Source organism: Lissotriton vulgaris, chromosome 1_1, assembly GCF_964263255.1.
Source record: "Lissotriton vulgaris chromosome 1_1, aLisVul1.2, whole genome shotgun sequence".
Classification (NCBI taxonomy): domain Eukaryota; kingdom Metazoa; phylum Chordata; class Amphibia; order Caudata; family Salamandridae; genus Lissotriton; species Lissotriton vulgaris.
The window spans coordinates 2,143,404,043-2,143,423,671 of NC_141685.1; the positions used below are offsets into that span (position 1 = coordinate 2,143,404,043).

The window sequence follows — 19,629 nt, forward strand, 5'->3', positions numbered from 1 at the left end:
GTGCCTCAGTCTCTCTGCACTTAACTCTCTGAGTTCTTTGAAGAGAAAATTGCTCTCATCTATGCCTCCTTCCCTAATAAAGACAGCTCCGATATCGGGGAGGAACTAATGGCTAATCAGACCTCTGCATCAGTCCTTGCGGAATTCACTGATATATCAGAAGACATCTCCCTCCAGGAACTGCTTAAATGCAAATCTGGCTCTCCCAGTGACCCTTGGCCAGCAAAACAATATAAAGCACTTGCGGCACTCCTCAACCTCCATCTCAATTCCATATGAAACGCCTCCCTGAGATCGGGCATTTATCCAGAGGCTTGGAAACATGCATTTCTAGTCCCCATCTTGAAAAAAGCTAATACGGACCCAGAGACCCCGGGAAACTATAGGCCGATTTCCCTTCTCCCCATCCCGGCCAAGATCCTGGAAAAGCTGGCTCACCAACAACTTGCCAGCTTTATAGAGTCCAAGGGTCTCCTTCATGATTCTCAGCATGGATTTCACTCGGGCTATAGCACAGAGTCGGCCCTGATTGAGATGGCGGATTCTGTGCAGTGGACACTCGACCTGGGTTTGAGGGCGGTGTTAGTGCTGCTGGATTTGTCGGCAGCATTTGACACCGTCTCTCACCCGATCCGCCTGAAACGGCTGAGATCCATTGGGATCCAGGGTACGGTTCTCAATTGGATTGCTTCATTCCTCTCTGACTGTAAACAACAGGTCCACACTCCGCCTTACACCTCCTCAGTTAGGCCACTCAAATGGGGTGTCCCTCAGGGCTCCTCGTTGAGTCCGCTCCTTTTCAATGTTTATTTTACCCCTCTGGCCGAAATGATTTCACAGTCAGGCATTAAAATAACGTCATATGCGGACGATAACCAGCTCCTTTTCTCCTATAATGAGCCTTCATCCATCACTTTCGATCACCTAAAGTCATGCCTTAGGGATATTGCGAAATGGATGGATCTTAATTTTCTCAGACTCAACACAGGAAAAACCGAGGTCCTGTTCTTCAATCAATCTTCTCCACTAAACTCCAATCTATGGTGGCCTGAAGATCTGAGCCATGCCCCCCTCCCCAAGGACTCGGTTAGAAACCTGGGGGTCAGGTGGGACAATCGTCTGTCCTTTGTTAATCAAGTACAAACAGTCTCTGCTGCTTGCTTCTGCAAAATTAAAATTATAAAACAGTTTATAAACTACCTATCCAGCAATAACCGCAAAACCATAGTCCATGCGCTCATAACTTTGCATCTTGACTATGCCAATGGACTCTATTTGGGTCTGACTGCAGGACTGTGCCACAGACTCCAGATAGTGCAAAATGCCGCTGCCCATCTGGTCGGTTGCATTTCACTTAGACAACACATCTCCCCTTACCTGCGCAAACTGCACTGGCTTCCCATCTCCAAAAGAATTGAGTTCAAAGCCATGACCCTGGCCTTTCGGACTACCAAAGGCAAAGGACCAGCCCATCTTAGGTCGAGTCTTCGCCCATACAGTAATTCCAGAGTTCTCCGCTCTAACACCAAACTGCTACTAATCACTCCTAGATTTAAAAAAGCACGATCTGGAGGTAAAACTTTCGAAGTGTGTGCCACCCAGCGCTGGAACAAACTTCCGCTTCACCTCCGCATGATTCAGTCGGAATCTGAATTCCGCAAATCCCTTCAAACTTTTCTTTTCTGCTAGTAAGTTTCTGCTTTGGACCAACTGCTGTCTGCTCAATAGCGCCGGGACACCCCGTTGGGGTAGCTGCACGCTTTATAAAATACACAAATAAATAAAAATAATATGAGAGGTCAGTACAGCTCGTGATATAGAACGATACAAGACTATCACACCCAAATTCAACCCCTCCACTTTCATGGGGTAGGACTTCGGGTTTCATTATCTGCAAAGTAATTTGAAGAGGCGCCTGCATGCTTTTGGCGTCCATACATTTGTCCGGAAGGTAAGAAGGTCCTCCAAGCCACAGGCCCTCACCAGTCTTATCATTCTGTCTACATTTTCGTAATTGTACCTCCTCTGCCACAGACCATTCTGCCACATCAGTCGCCCACTAATCTATGCTGGGGGCGGCCTGGGCCATCCAAGTAATGGAAACCCTCCTTTTGGGCAGAAGTAGTACCAAGTGTAGGAACTTAAACTCTATTTTCCTGACCTTCCGTTGTCGGCTATCACCCAACAGGCAAACAACAGAGTCCATCGAGATCGACACCTTTTCCATAGCCGCCACTCGCATCACCACAGTCAACCAGAAAGCATAAACCGCGTGACAATCCCAGGCCAAGTGAAAAATGAAGCCACGGGGCAGAACATCTAGGACAGGTGTTGGGTTTACTAGATTCGATTTTGTGTAGGAACAGGGGTGTGACATATGTACAATGTAGAAAATGAAGGTGAGTAAGTTTAAACAAGACATATCCGGAGCTGGACTTGACCAACGTGCATACCCTATTCCACTGTTCATCCTCTAATGGGGTGCCCAGGTCTTTGTCCCAGGCCACCTGAGTGGGTATGGAACACGCACACAGTCGGCTGTCATGGCTCTGTAGAAATGAGAGACTAAGTGGTGACACCCAACAGCTCCAGCAATCCCCAGAAAGTGAGCAACATGACTGGTCCCGCCAGGAATGTGGGACATATATCCCGGGCTATGGCTGCCATACCAGCAGGGGCTAAGAATTGCCTGGTCCCTACTTCATAACAATCTTGTGCTTTGTCAAAGGATAAGAACTCCTCATTAGGGTATAAATCTCAGAGGGTCTCAAAGACTCCCTCTCTCCAGGCAGTCACACCCACTGATTCTGCGAGAACTCAGAATACAGGCAGGTCCCAGAAACTAAAGTCCCTGGCAAAGGATGCCCTCCCCAGTACTACTTTAAGAGTCCTTTCCCACAATGGGGCTCTGTACTTGATAAGGTATGGCACCGTAGACGAATAAGGACCACTCGCCATCAAGAGCTGAGGAATTGCCGGGACACGTGCATCGTTTCTCAGGAGTGATTTCTCTCAGTTACTCCCCTCTGCAAGTCAGTGTGCTGCATGCTGGATCTGTGAAGCCAAGTAGTACCATTCCAGGTTGGGGACCGCCAGTCCCACTCCACTAATGGGAAGACAAGGAGATTATTCTTCTACCACGCACCCATATCAATGTAGTAAGGAGGGAGTGCAATCTCCAAAAGACAGAGCAGGGAAGGGTGTCAAGTGACTGTTGCATCGTGTAGAGGCAATGTGGTAGAAACACCATTTTGGCAACAGCCACTCATCCTATAAGAGATAAGGGGAGAGTAGTCTAGAAGCAGACGGTGGAGCGCAGGCCCCCCCTAAGGCCTCTAAATATTACACTTCATGCGTTTTTGTATTCTATGTGCCACTGTAACTCCCGGATAATGGAACTGAACAGTTTCCAGGGTATGGGCAACTCTGGGACGGTGGAAGTATAATGATTTTCTATGGCTGGCCTTACGACCAGAAAGCTCCACAAAGGTATCCAAGTGGTGTAATAAAAGAGGGAGGGACATCCGTGGGGCCGAAACATAATAGAGAGTGTCATCCATTTAAAGGGACACCCGATGGTTAACTACCCCCACTTCATTCTCCAATCAGCCAAATCCTGTTGAATCTGGACGGCTAGGCTTGTGACCCTTTCCACCGTCCATGGGTTTGAGCGCAAGCGGACAACTTTTACTTTTGCTGTGGGATCAGTATATAAGATGGGTACCCAGACTATTAATTAAGTGCACACCAAACCTCATAGACCCCAAAAATCTTCATAAGTTAATGCCAATCAACTATATCAAAGGTTTTGGCAATGTCGGTAGAGACAAATAACAGTTCCTTCAACCCTGCCCTCCACTTCATTCAAAACATGCATCAATCTCCGCATGTTCACAGTAGTTTTACTTCCAGGAAGGAAACCGCATTGGTTATCGTTCATTAACTGGGAATTTATCGGACCCAGTCTGAGGGCCAGTGCTTTGCAGAGCACTTTTGTGTCTTTATGAATTACGTAAGAGGATGGTAGGCTGATGTATCGGATGCACTAGAGCCAGGTTTCAAGACCATAGAGATACAGCCCTCCCGCATAGAAGGGAGCAGCACTCCAGTGTCCCTGGCCTCCTGATACACCTCTAGCAGCTGCTGCTTGAGCACTAGAGCAAAGTCTTGATAAAATTCAGAAGGGATGCGGTCACTGCCAGGTGTCTTCCCATGAGTAAGGATGACAAGTGCAGTTCGGACTTCCTACAAGGTAAGAGGAGCATCCAGTTCCTGGGCCACATCGTCCCCTACACGCAGAAGTGGCGGAGCATCCCAAGAAAGCAGCAAGTCGGGTCGAGTGGCTGCATACTACTGTACCCCTGCTCCAAATGGTGGTCCTAAAAAATGTCTACTTTGCCCTCCTGGGTGTACACGTCTTGGCCCGGAGACGACATAAGGTGACGAATGGGAAGGTAAGCTGTCTCACAGCACTGTATCCAGGCTAAGAGTTGCCCGTACCTGTCTCCCTACATGTGGAGTAACTGCTGATAAGATTTCAAAGTATATTTCTCTAACCTATCTCGGACAGACATCACCAGCCTCTGAGCTGATTCATCCCCCGTGAACCTTTCCTCATCATCTGGAGGGAGCTGTTGAATACACGCCAGCTCCTCCTCCCTCTGTATGAGCTCTGCCTACAACGCGCGCCTTCTTCCACATGAGAGCTAATGCAGCCGTCATGGTCTCCCATTCAGTTGCCCTACTATGCATGGAGGTCCAGTTTTTTTGTTTCTTTAACACCTTGGCTGCTAGGGAGATTTTTCTCCTGTGCTGGAAAATCCCTCCTGCCATTGTTTCATGACGAGCTCAGCTCGTCATAAGCACACGACCAGTGTACTGCATGACGAGCTGAGCTCGTCATGAGCAGGGAAGGGGTTAAACAGATTTTATTGGCATTTTGGTTTATAAGCATTTCCATTATCACAGGATACATACATGCATTCACAGGTTATACTACAGTTATCTTTCTGTTCTGTTGTAGCAATAACTCATAGGAACAATTTAATAAGCAGAAGCTCAACTCCCCCTCCACCCCCCAATGAGTTGCTTATTTGCTGTTTATTGTCTTCAGCAATGTATGTTCACATCTTTTGATTTATGCCTTGCTCTTATCTGGGGTCTGTGTGGGACAGGGGAGTTCTTTTGCCAGCCTTAATATATTACTCTCTTGGGGCTTTCATCTTGTTGTCCCTTCCCGGCACTGGTGGGTCTGATTGGATTTCTGCTGTATCGTCGAGGTCTGATGCCTGTATGTCATCTAGCAGTCTCCCCCAGGTTCTCGCTGTTTCTAGGTTCCCTATGCCTCATCCTGCCTCCCTTAGCTGGATTCTGTTTTCTGCATTTGCCCACTTCTCTAAATCTCTTTTCCAGATCCCTATTCTTGGCCCCCTTGGTACCTTCCAGTTCTGCACACATTCTCGCTTTGCTAATACATATGCTAGGTCCTGAAACCTCCCAGGAACTTTCGTCCTGGCCGTGTTTGGGAACCAACTCAGTATGCAATGCCCCAGTGTGTGTGGTACCTCTTTGTCTATGACACTTTCGACTACATTTAACAGCTCTTCCCAGAAGCCCCCCCCCACACCCACCCACGTCGCTGTGGAGCGCTGCATCGTGGCCAGGGCCACTCGTCTGCTGCCTGCTCCCCAGATAAATGTTATTACTTGAGAGTTCAGATACCGAAATGTCGTGCCCAGGATCCATATCGGGAGTGTCCCAAAGATGTATAACAAATGCAGGAGTGCCACCATTTTCAGTAGGGCCACCCTGCCTGCCACTGACAGCAGCAGTGAACCCCAGGAGTCCATGGAAGAGCGGAGGGATCTTATCCCCTTGCCTACATTGTCTTCCTCCAAGTCTGCAGTTCTGTGGTATATTGTCACCCCCAGGTAATCTAGGCAGGTGGGTTCCCATTGTAGGCCTCCCAGGCCCTCCAGAGGACGTCTGTCTGGTGTCATGGGGAATAGCCTATATTTTTGCCAGTTCAGCTTCAGTCCAGAGAGATGGCCGAATTCTTCTAACATATTTTTGGCCCCATCTAGGTCCCTCTCTGTGTCTTGGAGAAAGAGGAGCAGGTCATCTGCATACAACGCAAAGTGGTGGTGGGTCTCTTATATTGTCAGCCATATGTTATCCCACCCCATCTGAGCATGGCATGCCAGTGGCTCCATGGCCAGGGCGAATAACAAAGTGGGCAGTGGGCATCCCTGCCTTGTTCCTCTCTCCACCCTCTGGTTCTGGGATATAACTTTTCCCATACGCACTTTGGCTCTTGGGTCTGCATACAGTAGCTTCACCCATCCCACAAAGCCCTCACCTAGGCCTATCCATTCTAGAACTTGGTACAGGTATTGCCACTCCAGATTGTCAAAAGCTTTTTCTATATTCACTGCAAATACTGCAGCGCCATCTTTGGAGTAGTTCTCCGCTCTCGGTATAGCCATGAGGCATCTGATATTAATGGCAGTGTTTCTATGCGGGATGAAACCCCCTTGGGCCGCGTGGACCAGCTTGGTCATATGCGGTAACATTCTGGTCGCAAGTATCTTGCTCAATATTTTATAGTCCATGTTCAACATAATCAGCGGCCTATAAGCTGTCCTGTCGTGGGCTGGCTTACTGGGTTTAAGGATTACGACTATTAGCGCTTCCCTAGTGGTGGTTGGTAGCATTTGCAGTTCTCTCACTGCCTCATACATCGTGACCAACCTAAGGGCAAGCTTCGTCACATATGTCGAGTAGAATTCGGCAGGTAGCCCGTCTGTTCCTGGTGTTGTATTGTGTGCCATATGTTTGATGGCTGCTTTCACCTTTTGCAAGGAGATGGCCTCCCCAGATCCTCTGCTTCCTCTGGCTATAGTCGAGGTAATGTCAACTGTTCTAAATTCTCTCCTATTGTCTCATCCCTGCACTGGGAGGCTCTACGGTACAGCCTGGTGTAGTACAGGGAAAAAGGTGCCATTGATCCATTCCTCTGTGTATTGTCTGTTCACATCTTCATCTTCCATTTCCACTATTGGGGATCCCCTGTTATTTGGGTAGGCTAGCCACGCCAGCCAGGAGCCTGATTTGTTCCGTTCCACATTTGTGCAGTCTCTCCGTCTGTTGCGCTACTGTCTCTCGCGCTTCTAGGAGTTACCCCTGCAGTTCTGGGTGCCCCGGCTGTCTTTGTTCTATCTCCCTGCGTTCCATTTCAGCTGTTAGAACTTCTGTTGGTAGCGTGCGTCTAACCCCTGTTATCTCTGCTGTACAATGGCCTCACAGCACTATATTGAACGCATCCCATTCCGGTAAGGGAAAGGTTGCTGTCCCATCATTTTCTTGGAAGTATTGTGTGATCTTTTCAAGTATTCCTTCTTTTCAAAACCTGGTCTTCCAGCGCATCTGGGCCTAGATTACAGGTAGGGATGACCAGGCTAGGGCTTGCCCATCGAATGACCAGGAAAACAGGGTTATGATCTGATTTCGTCCTAGCTAAGTATTCAATGGGTCAGACTTGTCTGCACATGTCTAGGGTGCATAGAAATGTGCCTAGTTGCGTGTATACTTCAGGCGTCACTCAGAAAAATGAGTAGTCCTTGTGGGCGAGATGCAGGGTCCTTCAAGAGTCCACCTATCCCCAGTGTCCCTGCCAGTCTGAACGTCTGCACATTTCGAGAAGTCAGGGAATCCTGCAATGGCGGGTGCGATCTATCAAGGATGGTGTCTGATACAGTATTAAAATCTCCACAAATTAGCACTACCGATGTCAAGTATGGGGCTAGTTGTCAGGGCAGTCGGTCTAGAAATTGAGCCTTGTCTGCTTTTAGGGCATATATACTTATTATACTCACCGTCCAGTCTCCCTCTCACTGCAACATATCTGCTCTCAGGGTTGATCAGCGCATCTGTTATCTGGAAAGGCACTTCAGCGCCCACCCATATCATTACACCCCATGGCATAGGACAAGTATGTAGTGTAGAATGCCTGTCCACGCCACCGTTTCTAGGGCCTGGCCCTCTTTGGCTGTTAGATGAGTTGCTTGAAGGAGTGCAATTTGTACTCCCCGTCTGTTAAGATAGGAAAACACTTTATAGCGCTTGGCCATAGTATGCATACCCCTTGTGTTCCAGGTTAAGCACTTGTATCTTATAGCGTTTGCCGTATATATTTCTCCTCTTGCTTCAACCCATTTCTGCTAGCATGAACCTGTATTGCGGCTCGTGTTACCCGAACCAATGAACAAACAACATTACAACTTTTCCCCCCAACGACCCATCCCCCGGACAAGCAGGTGGTACCCTCCCATCCAAACTAGTAGTCTGTGCCCTTTGAAAATTTGCTTGCAAGGTGTGGAGGCGAGGCTGGTGTGGCGTCAGGCGCATCCGCCCGCCAGCACGCCGCCCGGCTCAACTATTACATGCAATGTCAATTAGCATTCTCCTATTATAATTAAGTTCATCTTTGCACCCTATTGTCCCGTTCCTGCTTTCTATCTCTTTCGTAAACCCTACCTGCACCTTCAGATGATCTCATCAGCCGTTCTCCGAAATGTTTGAGTCCTGCTCCGAGCTCGAGTCTGCCTCAATCCGCTTGCCTCTCGATTATCGCAGTCAGATCCTTTTCCACTGATCAGCGCCACCACTTACATTGCACGTCGCCGCTCCATCTGTGCCTTTGCTTGCGTTGGTGCCCAGACGCGGCCGGCAGTGGGAGTACCTGCCGGGCGGTGACGTTGGGAGGGGGAGGGGCAGGGTGGGGTGTTGTAATGTATGGATTACAGACATTAACAGGTAAGTAAACATATAAATAAATAAAACAAATTTTGTTGTGCGCACCGCATCGCATTTGGTGATGCAGTGCACGCAACAAAATTTGTTTTATTTATTTATATGTTTACTTACCTGTTAAGGTCTGTAATCCATACATTACTACCCCCCACCCTGCCCCTACCCCTCCCCATGTCACTGCCCGGCAGGTACTCCCACTACGGGCCGTGGCTGTTGGTGCCATCGTGACTCTTTTGGGTCGTCTGCTGCTAAATCTTTTGCTTCGGCCTCCTCGGCGTCTTTGGTCTCTGGGTGGTGACACTCCGCGGTGTTGCTCCAGCCAGCTCCAAGCCTCCTGTGGGGTGTGATAAAATAATTTCCGTCAGAGTGAACACCTGCAATGTGGCCGGGTACTGCATGGCATATTTGTAGACTAGTTGTCGGAGTTTTAACTTGACGCTCTGGAAGGAACTCCTCTGCAGTTGTACTTCCCTGGAGAAGTCTGGACATATCCGCACCACCACGTTGTTGACTCTGATTTCTAATTGCCATCGGCATGTGTCAGTATGTGGTCCCTGTCTCAGCAGTGTAGAAGCCTCGCTATTACCAGCCATTTTCTGGGGCAGGTAGCCTCACTGAAACTCAGTGGGCTCTCTCAAGAGCATAGAATGGGGAGAGCCCCTCTGGTGCCACTCTCATGTGGAGCCATTCCTCCAGGTTACCCCACCATGTTTGTTCCTTCCACTTTCTAGGGTAGGCCAGTCACCCTAATATTATTTCGTTTTTACCATTTTTTCACATCATCCGCCCAGAGTTCCAGTACTTGCACTTTCATTTCCAGCGGTGTAAGTTGTGCCTTCATTTCTGTCAGCACAGGGGCAGATTCAGAGATTTGGCGCTTGTTTGCTGTGACTATTTCCACAAGTTGCCTGTGGTCATCTCTTAGTAGGCCCAAGTCTACTCCAATTGAGTCAATTTTGGTCTCTCTCACTTGGAGAATTTATTGCCTGTAGAATGTCTTGTAGGGTCAGATTCCCCGTGGTGTCCGCCTAGGGGGTGTGTGTTTTGCTCTCTTCACAGTGGTTACACGCCTGTGTGTCCTACTTGTCTCTTTTCTTGGTCTGTTTTCCCATTTTCGCCTATGCCCCTTGTTGGAGTTTGCAGCGCTTATGGGTAGGTTTCTCGAGCCTTCTCAGGGGTGTGCTTTCTGTCATACTGTTGGTGCTTTAGTTGTACGGTTTGTCCTCGGCTCCTCAGGATATGAGCACTGTGCAACAGGGGCCGGTGGTTCGCTTGCTCTATTTGTGAGCGAAGTCTTGCTGCTAGGAGGGCTCGGTAGTCTCAGGGAGTGGAGGGGGAGTCCATGCAATAATGGAATTCATTGCAGCTCAGATTCTGCTCTCTATGTGCCTTCGAGAGCTATCGTAGCCCCTGTGCTGTATGGCGTCCCAGTCCCTGTCATGCAGCTCACTCGCGGGCCGTGGATCACGAGGCCCAGTTGTTACCCCATGCGCTCAGATTGTCCCTCCCCTCTCAGCACCCAGTTATGGGGGCCAGGCAGGGGAAAGAAGGCTCAGACCATCCCCAGCACCACCTGTGCTCGCAACAGCCAGGTGCTCAAGCCGTACTCTTTCCCCCGGGCGTTCCTTTGCCCGATCCTCCACGCAGCGGTCAAATCCCTGGCCTACCATCCCTTTCTTTGCTGCAGGGCAGGTCCTGGCTGTCTCGCAGGGTCACACCAGCTTCAGGGTCCTGCTGGTACTGCCGCCTTGTTGCTACGTACTCCGCCTTTGATGGGCGCTGCCATTTTTTCTGGTTGTTGCTCCAGTCGGCCGAACTTTCTCTTCAATCTCCTCTGCTGGAGGTTCCTTTTAGGGGCTTCCCACTGGTCTACCCCATCTCTAGGGGTTCTGTGCTGTACACCTAGCTCTAGGTATGCCGCATGAGGGGCCAAGATGGTGCAAAGCAGCGGCTGGTGGACGTAGCTCATAAGCTCTGCTGTCTACTCCATCAGCGTCCAGGCCGCGCACCACGCATGGATGTCCAGTTAAGCTCATATAGCATTCTGCAACAGTACCGAAGGCAATTTCCAAGTGTACAGAGACTGAGTACTTCTCCCCCATTCAATTACACAGCACACAGGGGCATGAGCAGAGAGATAGCATGACTGGTGAATCCTCACCAGTATCCTAGAGCCCAGGGGTTCTGATTAAAGGATACAGTCAAGTCTGCTAAAGGAGTCATGTGTTGAGGAGTAACATGTGTATTCCCTCGAGCTGGGGTGGAAGACCCTTTAAATATCACTAAGTCCCAGTTTATTTGTAACCTCCTGCAGTGCAGTTGTCATTTTGGGTTTAGTGTTATAGCGAGAGGTATGTTGATCAAGGGTTCCCTCAAAAAAACTATTAAAATCATCAGCCCACAGCACTCAGGAGTCCTTAGCCGGGGAAACTACATCATGCAGGGTCAGATAAACGGATTTATCATAAATATTGGACCCATATGTACTAACAAGGGCGACCTCCAACTCATCAAGTCTAACCTGGAGTAAAAAGTAATGTCCCTCCAAATCAGCCTTTATGTAAGTCGGAGCAAATGGCCCTTCAGGGCAAACTAGACCAGATCACCTCATGAGAAGGACGAGTAATTGGCATAATACACTTGACCACTCCACTTCCAAGCCAATTTCATAGCTTCTGCACCAGTAAGGTGGGGTTCCTGCAGGCACGCAATATCAACACAATGGGCCACATGTATCAGTATTTCAAATAGCGATTACCTGATTCCGATTCTCTGCAAATGGCAATTAGGTAATTACTATCTGAATGTATGAAAATCCTTGAGTTTCATTTAGCTTTTCCTAATGGGTCGCAAATCGACCTTTCCCATTAATATTAATGAGACAGGTTGCAATGTGCGACCCATTAGGAATCGGTAAAATCACAGGGAAGGTTGCCTGCTGGGGTCAACAGACCACCATGTCTGTGATTGCTGTTAAATAAAGCCATCAGTTTTTAAAATGCAGCCCATTTTCCTTGACGGAAAACAGGTGTGTTAAAAAAATGAAGAAAAAAAAAGCTTTCTTTTAATTTTTTAAGAGGAAGCAGTGGTTTGGTAGACCACTGCCTGCTCTTAAAAATATTGTTATGAACATTCATAAAGGGGAAGGGTTCCCTTGGGGAACCCTTCCCGTTTGCAAAAGAGTTCGGTCGCAAAACACTCCTACAAAGCGCTGCAATTCGGTATTAGGAAAGGATACCCTAAACATGCCCCTTCTTAATACTAAATCGGTATGTATACACAATTCTACATTGGGATTCAGTAACATGTTACAGAATTGAAAATTGGAATTCCTAAAGCATTTGACAGGTCGAAAACAGCTTGATTCTGTGGGTCGGGCCATTTGCGTCCGGTAAATTACATGATACATGTAGCCCAATGTCTCTTAAGGAGTGATAACACCTGGTAACACTTTTTATACGACCCTAATCATCAGACATTCCAAGAGAGGAGTTTATAAGTTCCATGTGTGCTCATCATCTCCTAGCTAATAATGGTAGAACAGCATGACACTCCTGTCACGATGGCAATGACACCCATGCCAAAAAAGAGCGGGTAACGACACAAACTCCTGCTCCCTACCCCAGACAACTAGGACTAAACCATAACATCATACATGCTCAAATATTTCGAAGAGTCAGGACGTATGCTATCACTACCCAACTCCCCATAGGAACCCCCCTTCCAAAATAGAGGAGATGCACCCCTCCCCTACCTCATACAAGATTAAATATGAGGTCATAGATTCACAGGTGAGGAGAAAAAAGAGGAACATCAGAAAAAAGAGAACAAACCAAAATGCCAGGTACCTGATGCCCAGCAATTTAACCAACCAAAGGAACTTTCAAGAGGTTCAAAGCTTCCTACAGGGTCGGTAGACCCCACGCGTAAAGTAATCTATTCTCATCATGATACCAGACAGTGCAGAGCATAATTACCCCCCAAGTAAAGTACAGAGAACAATCCCCTCAGCATTAACTGCCCGTGTCCCCCTTTCTTGACCTCCAAGAACGATTTGCAGGACTTCTGGACTTTCCAAGTGTGATCTGGGTAGATTGCAATGTTCCTATTCTCGTACTGTTGGACAATATCCCATCCCTGTCTCTATAGTTTAATATGCATGTAATTAGTACAGTTGGTTGGGCGCCCGGAGGGGGGAGCAGTGACAGGGCCATGTGTGCCCTCTCTCCTGGGTTGCCAAGTGTTCTTCGCCCATGGTTTCAAAAAGTTTTCCACAGATCGGCCCTCAGCCCTTTCCGGAAATCCCAGTGACCACGAGTTGATCCTCCAAGAATGACCCTCAGCGTCCTGAACCCAGGCCTCCAGGGTGCCAGTGACCGCCGTCATCTGAGTCATCTGTTGTGTAGGTTGCTGTACTTCCATCTGGAGGGAGGCAATGTTGAACTCTGCATTTTCTATCTTGACCGCCACTTTGCGCAAATACACTCGGAGCAGATCACTTTAATGGACTCTTTCAATTTGACCCTTGAGTGCCACCCAGGACCTCTATGTGGGCTCCAAGGCAGCAGCCTGGGAGGGCTCCTCCTGGTGCTCTGGGGAGTGTTCCGGGATACCACAGGACTCCTGCATGGTGTTTCTATGGGTATCCTGATGTGGGGTGGTCTATTGAATAATGGCGTTTCCCTGTTGCTGTCTCTGTTATTTATCCCTCCCCATGGTGAAGGATAAAATGGTCAAAGGAGGGAGAGTGGCCAGGGCACAGGCGCTACCCCGCATAGGCCAGTCACAATCACTGCAGGTAGCAGAGAGTGTCGTAGGTACCTGCAGGTTCAGGTAGATTACCGCCTTCCAACGTGGTCCACCACCAAATCATGGGCACAAAAGGGGACAGAATGATGGAGCACTGTGAAGTGTATTGAGGTCCGGGGGGAAAACCACGTGAGGGGTGGCAGAGTCTGCACTTGCTTGAAGTCAGTGTCCCCACAGCAGAGGGGCAGCTCTTACGATTGATCAAATCCAGGGAGTTCCCAGTTCCCAGAGGTCGCCTATTCTGAAATTTCTTTTTGAATCCTAGTCCTTTGTGTTCTAGAGGGTCCCTCTCTTTTGTAAAAAGAGTGCCCAGCTCATACATGCCATCTTCTCCACCAGGGTGTCAGGAGCATCGGCGCCGGGAGTAGGGTCCTAGGGAGGAAGAAGTTAGGTTGCCCCAACTGTAAAGTGAACCAGCCAACAGAATATGGAGGGCCAAGTGTTCAGGGCACCACGGGAGGCTTACCTCTTCGCGCCCCCCTAGGTCTGCAAGGCAAGGTCCATGTCCCGCATCTGGAGCAGCAGGGGGGCAATAGTAAGCTAACCAAAGGTTCCCCTCACAGAGGGCCATCATGGTACTCACAAGAAGGCCCCTCAACAGTACCGGAAAGTTATTGAAGCCGCTGAAGTAGACAGAATTTATCTGAGAAGTTTCTATATGGCCATGATACGCCTGTGGTTCCCGTGAGTACAGTGTCAGCATGTATGCCAGCGTGTGCCGTGTTCAAGTACGTGAATACAATGCATGCTGTCGTACATGCCGGCACTGTACTCACCGGAACCACAAGCGTATCATTGGTGTATAGAAACGTCTCTGATAAATGTTGTGTACTTCAGCGGCTTCAATAACTTTCAAATCCTGTGCAGTGAAGACTTTCGGGCATACTTTAGCCCACTACATAGGCATTCTGGTAATGATTTGACTTGATTTGATTGGATTTGATTAGTGCATTTGTAAAGTGCACAAATGCCCGAGGGCATCTTGGCGCTCTGTGGGCAAGTGCCTTTGAAATGCAATCAAGGCAGGTTACTGCCAATACCAATGTTTGAATTCTATCCCTCTGGCCTTCATGGTCTTCTACTTTTAACTATACAATCAGCCTTGAAAAGGTTGTCCAAAACTAAACTTGTGTCAGCTGTCTTCTTATATACAAATACTGCCACTACTACTGGACTTCTTGATCAGTCAGAAATAAAATTGGACCTGCAGACCTGTGACAACAACAGACCAACAAAGGACTCTTTATAGTGCTCTCGGTCTACTCATATATTTATACTGTGGTGCTAAATGTGCCAATTTAGACAAAATCCAAAACTTGTGAAAAATGATTGGCTAAAAACTACCCTGGGAATCCAAGGACGACGGGTACCAACCTGCTGGTCTATCTGCACAATGTGCATCGCTGGCCGGTCTCATTTAGCAGCTGCTCCCGCTACATTCTTCTCTGCAGCAGCAAATCCTGTTCAGCGGTCCTTCACCAAAGGGGTACCTGGCCTCCGAGAACTCTAGTCGGCTACAGATTTTCGACTTTCATGAAAGTGACTTAGTCCGAACGTAGAAATGTTTACTGCAACTTCGTCCAGCGGCTCTTCGACTATGACGCTCCTTTCTCAGACACCGCCTGCAGCCTTGCCCCACTGTTGCCAGTTGCTGTGGACAGTGACTGTTGGCACAAAGGGCTGGTTCCGCTGGAACTTTGCGCTCAGTCCTCCACCCCAGTTCAGACATGGCCATATGCAAATCAGTCTGACCCTGTGCCTCATGGGAACAGTCCAGCCTGAACTGCCAAGCCATGTCTTCCCTGGACCGTAAACAAGTATCCTGGGACCGGTTTCTGTCTAACCAACCGTCATCAGACAGGCTAGCTTGAATCCAGTGGCAAAGTGAGCAAGGGACCGACATCTGGGTATACCCTGCCAACTTAGGGTGAACAAAGCAAAACCAAAGGGGATGATGGACGGGGTGTTGAACATTGCAAGGACTCACCCCCAGTCAACTGATCTGGGTTTAATCCATCATCATTCTTTAGCTCACTCCGCCACCCCAGTTCAGACATGGCCATATGCAAATCAGTCTGACCCTGTGCCTCATGGGATCAGTCCAGCCCGAAATGCCAAGCCATGTCTTCCCTGGACCGGAAACAAGCATCCTGGGACTGGTATCTGGCTAATCAGCCGTCATCAGCCAGGCTAGTGCGAATCCAGTGGCAAATTGAGCAAGAAACCGGTCCCAGGATGCTTGTTTCAGGTCCAGGGAAAACATGGCTTGGCAGTTCGGGCTGGGCTGTTCCCATGAGGCACAGGGTCAGACTGATTTGCATATGGCCATGTCTGAACTGGGGTGGTGGAGTGAGCTAAAGAATGACGATGGATTATACCCAGATCAGTTGACTGGGGGTGAGTGTTTGATTTGCTCAAATGCTCCATCCATCATCCCCTTTGGTATCGCTTAGTTCGCCCTAATTTGGCAGGGTATGCCCAGACATAGGTCCCTTGCTCACTTTGCCACTGGATTCAAGATAGCCTGGCTGGTGAGGGTTATGAACCCAAAACCGGTCCCAGGATGCTTGTTTCCGGTCCAAGGAAGACATGGTTAGGCAGTTTGGGCTGGACTGTTCCCATGAGGCACAGGGTCAGACTGATTTGCATATGGCCATGTCTGAACTGGGGTGGTGGAGTGAGCTAAAGAATGATGATGGATTACACCCAGATCAGCTGACTGGGGTGAGTGTTTGATTTTCTGAAACGCTCCGTTAAATCATCCCCTTTGGTATCGCTTTGTTCACTCTAAGTTGGCAGGGTATGCCCAGACGTGGGTCCCTTGGTCACTTTGCCACTGGATTCAAGATAGCCTGGCTGATGAGGGTTATGAACCCGAAACCGGTCCCGGGATGCTTGTTTCCAGTCCAGGGAAGACATGGCTTGTCAGTTTGGGCTGGACTGTTCCCATGAGGCACAGGGTCAGACTTATTTGCATATGGCCATGTCTGAACTGGGGTGGTGGAGTGAGCTAAAGAATGATGATGGATTAAACCCAGATCAGGATTTTAATATGGTAGTTTCATCAAAGGTTCTGAATGAGCACCATAAGGCATTCTTTTTGGGTGTGTGTTTGGATGAGGTCAACAATATCTGCTGTGTGTTTGGATGCTGATCTGCAATAGAGTAGCATACATTTCAGGTGGGGTGTGTTGACATCGGAGGAGGCCTGAGTGAAGGGAATTTGCTCGAGGTTGGAACTGTTAACTGCTCTGGGATTGGGCCTAGGTTCTTTGTGTGGATTCGTCAAAATTGTTTGGATTGGACCCAAGTTGGGGTATTGTAGAGTATAGATTTGAATGAGCGGAGGAGGGAGTAGATAGTGCTGTCCTACAGTGAATGTTCAAACCTGAAGGGCCGGGTGGAAGCGTTGGGGTAGGGAATTGTTCTCCAAATCAACTGGGGCGACAATTCGGTTGCTGAGATCCCATTGGATGTGGGGTGGGGGTGACATCCGTCGCATTTGCTTCAGGCTCTCTCTATGATCTGACGCATGCCATTGCACTGCTGCCACAACCCTGCCACAACACTGCCAGCCCGCAGCAACCTTGCAATGCAGCAGTCGGGATGCTGCCGGCTTGGTGGCATTCCTCTGACCGCTGTGGGATGGCGGAGTGACCGTCAAACTCACAATCAGCCCCTTAATAATTATAGAGGCATTTAACCCCGTTTGGATTCTGAAAGCTGGAATGGCTAACAATAAACATCTTGCTATTATAGCACATTATGATTATTCAGTATAATGTTATATAAAAAAATAATTTCGCTGATGACGTGTTAGCTAGACAGTCTACCAGAAAGCAAACCGAAAGAAAATACAAAACAATTGAAAAAGAACGTGCACATGTTTTCAGTCAGAATCTTGCTGTACCGCATTGATAGTACGAGTTCTGTTGAAATTGCACTGATGTAAAATTATAGAAATAGAACAGGAAGTAAAAATCCCATAGTCGGTGCAGCTAATAATCTGAATCTTATGTATTTCTACAGTAAAGCTTCTACAGAAAAAACCTACCAATTCCATGGGTAGGATTAGGATATAAAATATAAATAAATAATGTTTGAAAAACAGATGCATGTTGAGTCATGAGCGCATGCTTTTGGTTTTCAGAGCAATAAACACACTATAATACCTGACATTTGGCTATGAATTCCTTTCTAGTTATTGTGCCAGTGTGCCGTTTATAATTCCGTCTTTTAAACATGGCCTCTTCCCAAAGGGCGGGCTTTCTGCGCATTTCAATAACATGTTTTTAATGCATTAGAATATTTCAGGCTTACCTTTGCCAGGTCCTGCCACCGGCTTTTTGCTTTGACCACAAGGTAATCATGAGCCTGTTCGCACACTAGATCAACATCGTCCAGCTTACACTGTGGGCTTTGTTAAGTAAAAAAACAGAAGAAAATTACATGTTTAAGACTGGTCAGGTGTGTTACGGAAAGAGGCAATCAGGCAAAAACGTCATGTAGCATAAACTCGGCTAAATGTATAACAGATCCAAAGAGTACAGAAAGAATGCCAGTAAATTCCATTCAGTCTGTTTTCCAAACTAACATTACCATTGTGAATTGTTACCAATAACGGTGCCAAGCTGAAAACCCCAGCATTATCGCACAGCAGCATAGGTGCAACATTCCACCCCTCGGGTTATGGGGGGAGGGATAACGTGCAGATAGATCCCTTAATATTCTACCTCTTTGCAGGACAATAAATTTAACTTTGCAACTTCCTCTACACGCCCAGGCACACATCCCACCACTCACTTTCCTCTGAAAGCTGCAAGGATCTAAACAACGTTGACAATGGTATAGAAGTGGTCTCTGAGGACTACCTGGTTGACATACTGACGTTACACCCCCTTTCAGGAATCGACAATTCCAATCCCTCTATCTTCTATACCACCATGATACGACTACACTGACTCCTGAGATCAAGAGTTCCCCTCAGTCAATTCAAACGTACCCTTTAGTGACATTTCATCCTACAGGAATGTATGATTAAGTAACACAGTATAAGGTACCCAGAGATGTACATACGTCCATAGTGTAACTATAATTCATTATACGGCAAAAAAATAAATGCTATTATGGTTTGTGGTCTATTGATCACCAATCAGCACATAACTTCAACTCCTCAATCATCACATGGTTTATGTTATTCTTCCTATCATGCTATGTGCCGACATGGTCCTTCTGTATGTAATGCGCTACCGGCAAATAAATAAATGATTTCCCCTCACGTCATTTCAGAGAACTTTGGGCCTGATTACAATGCCGGGCAGTCAGGAGACCGTCGACAAGCAGGCAGGCGTATTTTAATGCGACCGCTGGAGTAGCAGTCAGAAGTCTGCGGTACCGCGGAGTGGACATGCTGCGGCAATGGAAAAGTGCTGCAGCAGATGCTGGCACCATTCCGTGACTCCGACACATTTGTGCTCAGTGTGACATGCACACGTGACAGTGCCAGGAGTAGGGGCACCCAGACACATCTTACTTTGGGCTCCGACACCCGGGTCTTTCCTTGGCGGGGTTCAGTCCAGGAAAAGGCTGTCGGAAAGGGTGTGAGAAAGGTCAGGAATCTAACATGGCCGACATCCTCACCGAGCCCGGGAAGCAAAGAGCACTTTCCTAGAGCAGACGAGAGACCACTGCCCTCTGAAGTTCAAAGGGAGCGCGAGAAGGAGGAGTGGCATTAGACACAGGAACTGCATGAGGACAGCTTCGGAGAGAACGCCAAGAGGAATGGAGACGGGCAGCTGGAGGTTGGGGAAGGCGGATGCGGCGTCTGTAGACGAGGGACCAGGTGGATTTCCTGTCGAGGTTTCCCCCCGGCATTGAGACTCCAGCTGCCAAAACAGAGGACCCCAGAGAGAAGCTACTCTACTGTGCCAGCTAGTCCCAGCGACCCATGAAGTGTGATAGACACCTCAGCTTCCAAACCATGACCCAGGAGACAGGTCGTGGTCAGAG

General features: G+C 48.3%; 1 protein-coding gene across 1 annotated transcript in view; it reads right to left on the minus strand.

Annotated features, from left to right (window-relative positions):
* The window catches only part of EFCAB6 (EF-hand calcium binding domain 6), an 846,383-nt gene that overhangs the window by 298,486 nt on the left and 528,268 nt on the right, over nucleotides 1-19,629 (minus strand). The window contains exon 20 of the mRNA XM_086922295.1: nucleotides 17,941-18,037. Within this exon, the coding sequence (XP_086778421.1) occupies nucleotides 17,941-18,037 (97 nt within the window). The remainder of the gene's footprint in view (nucleotides 1-17,940; nucleotides 18,038-19,629) is intronic.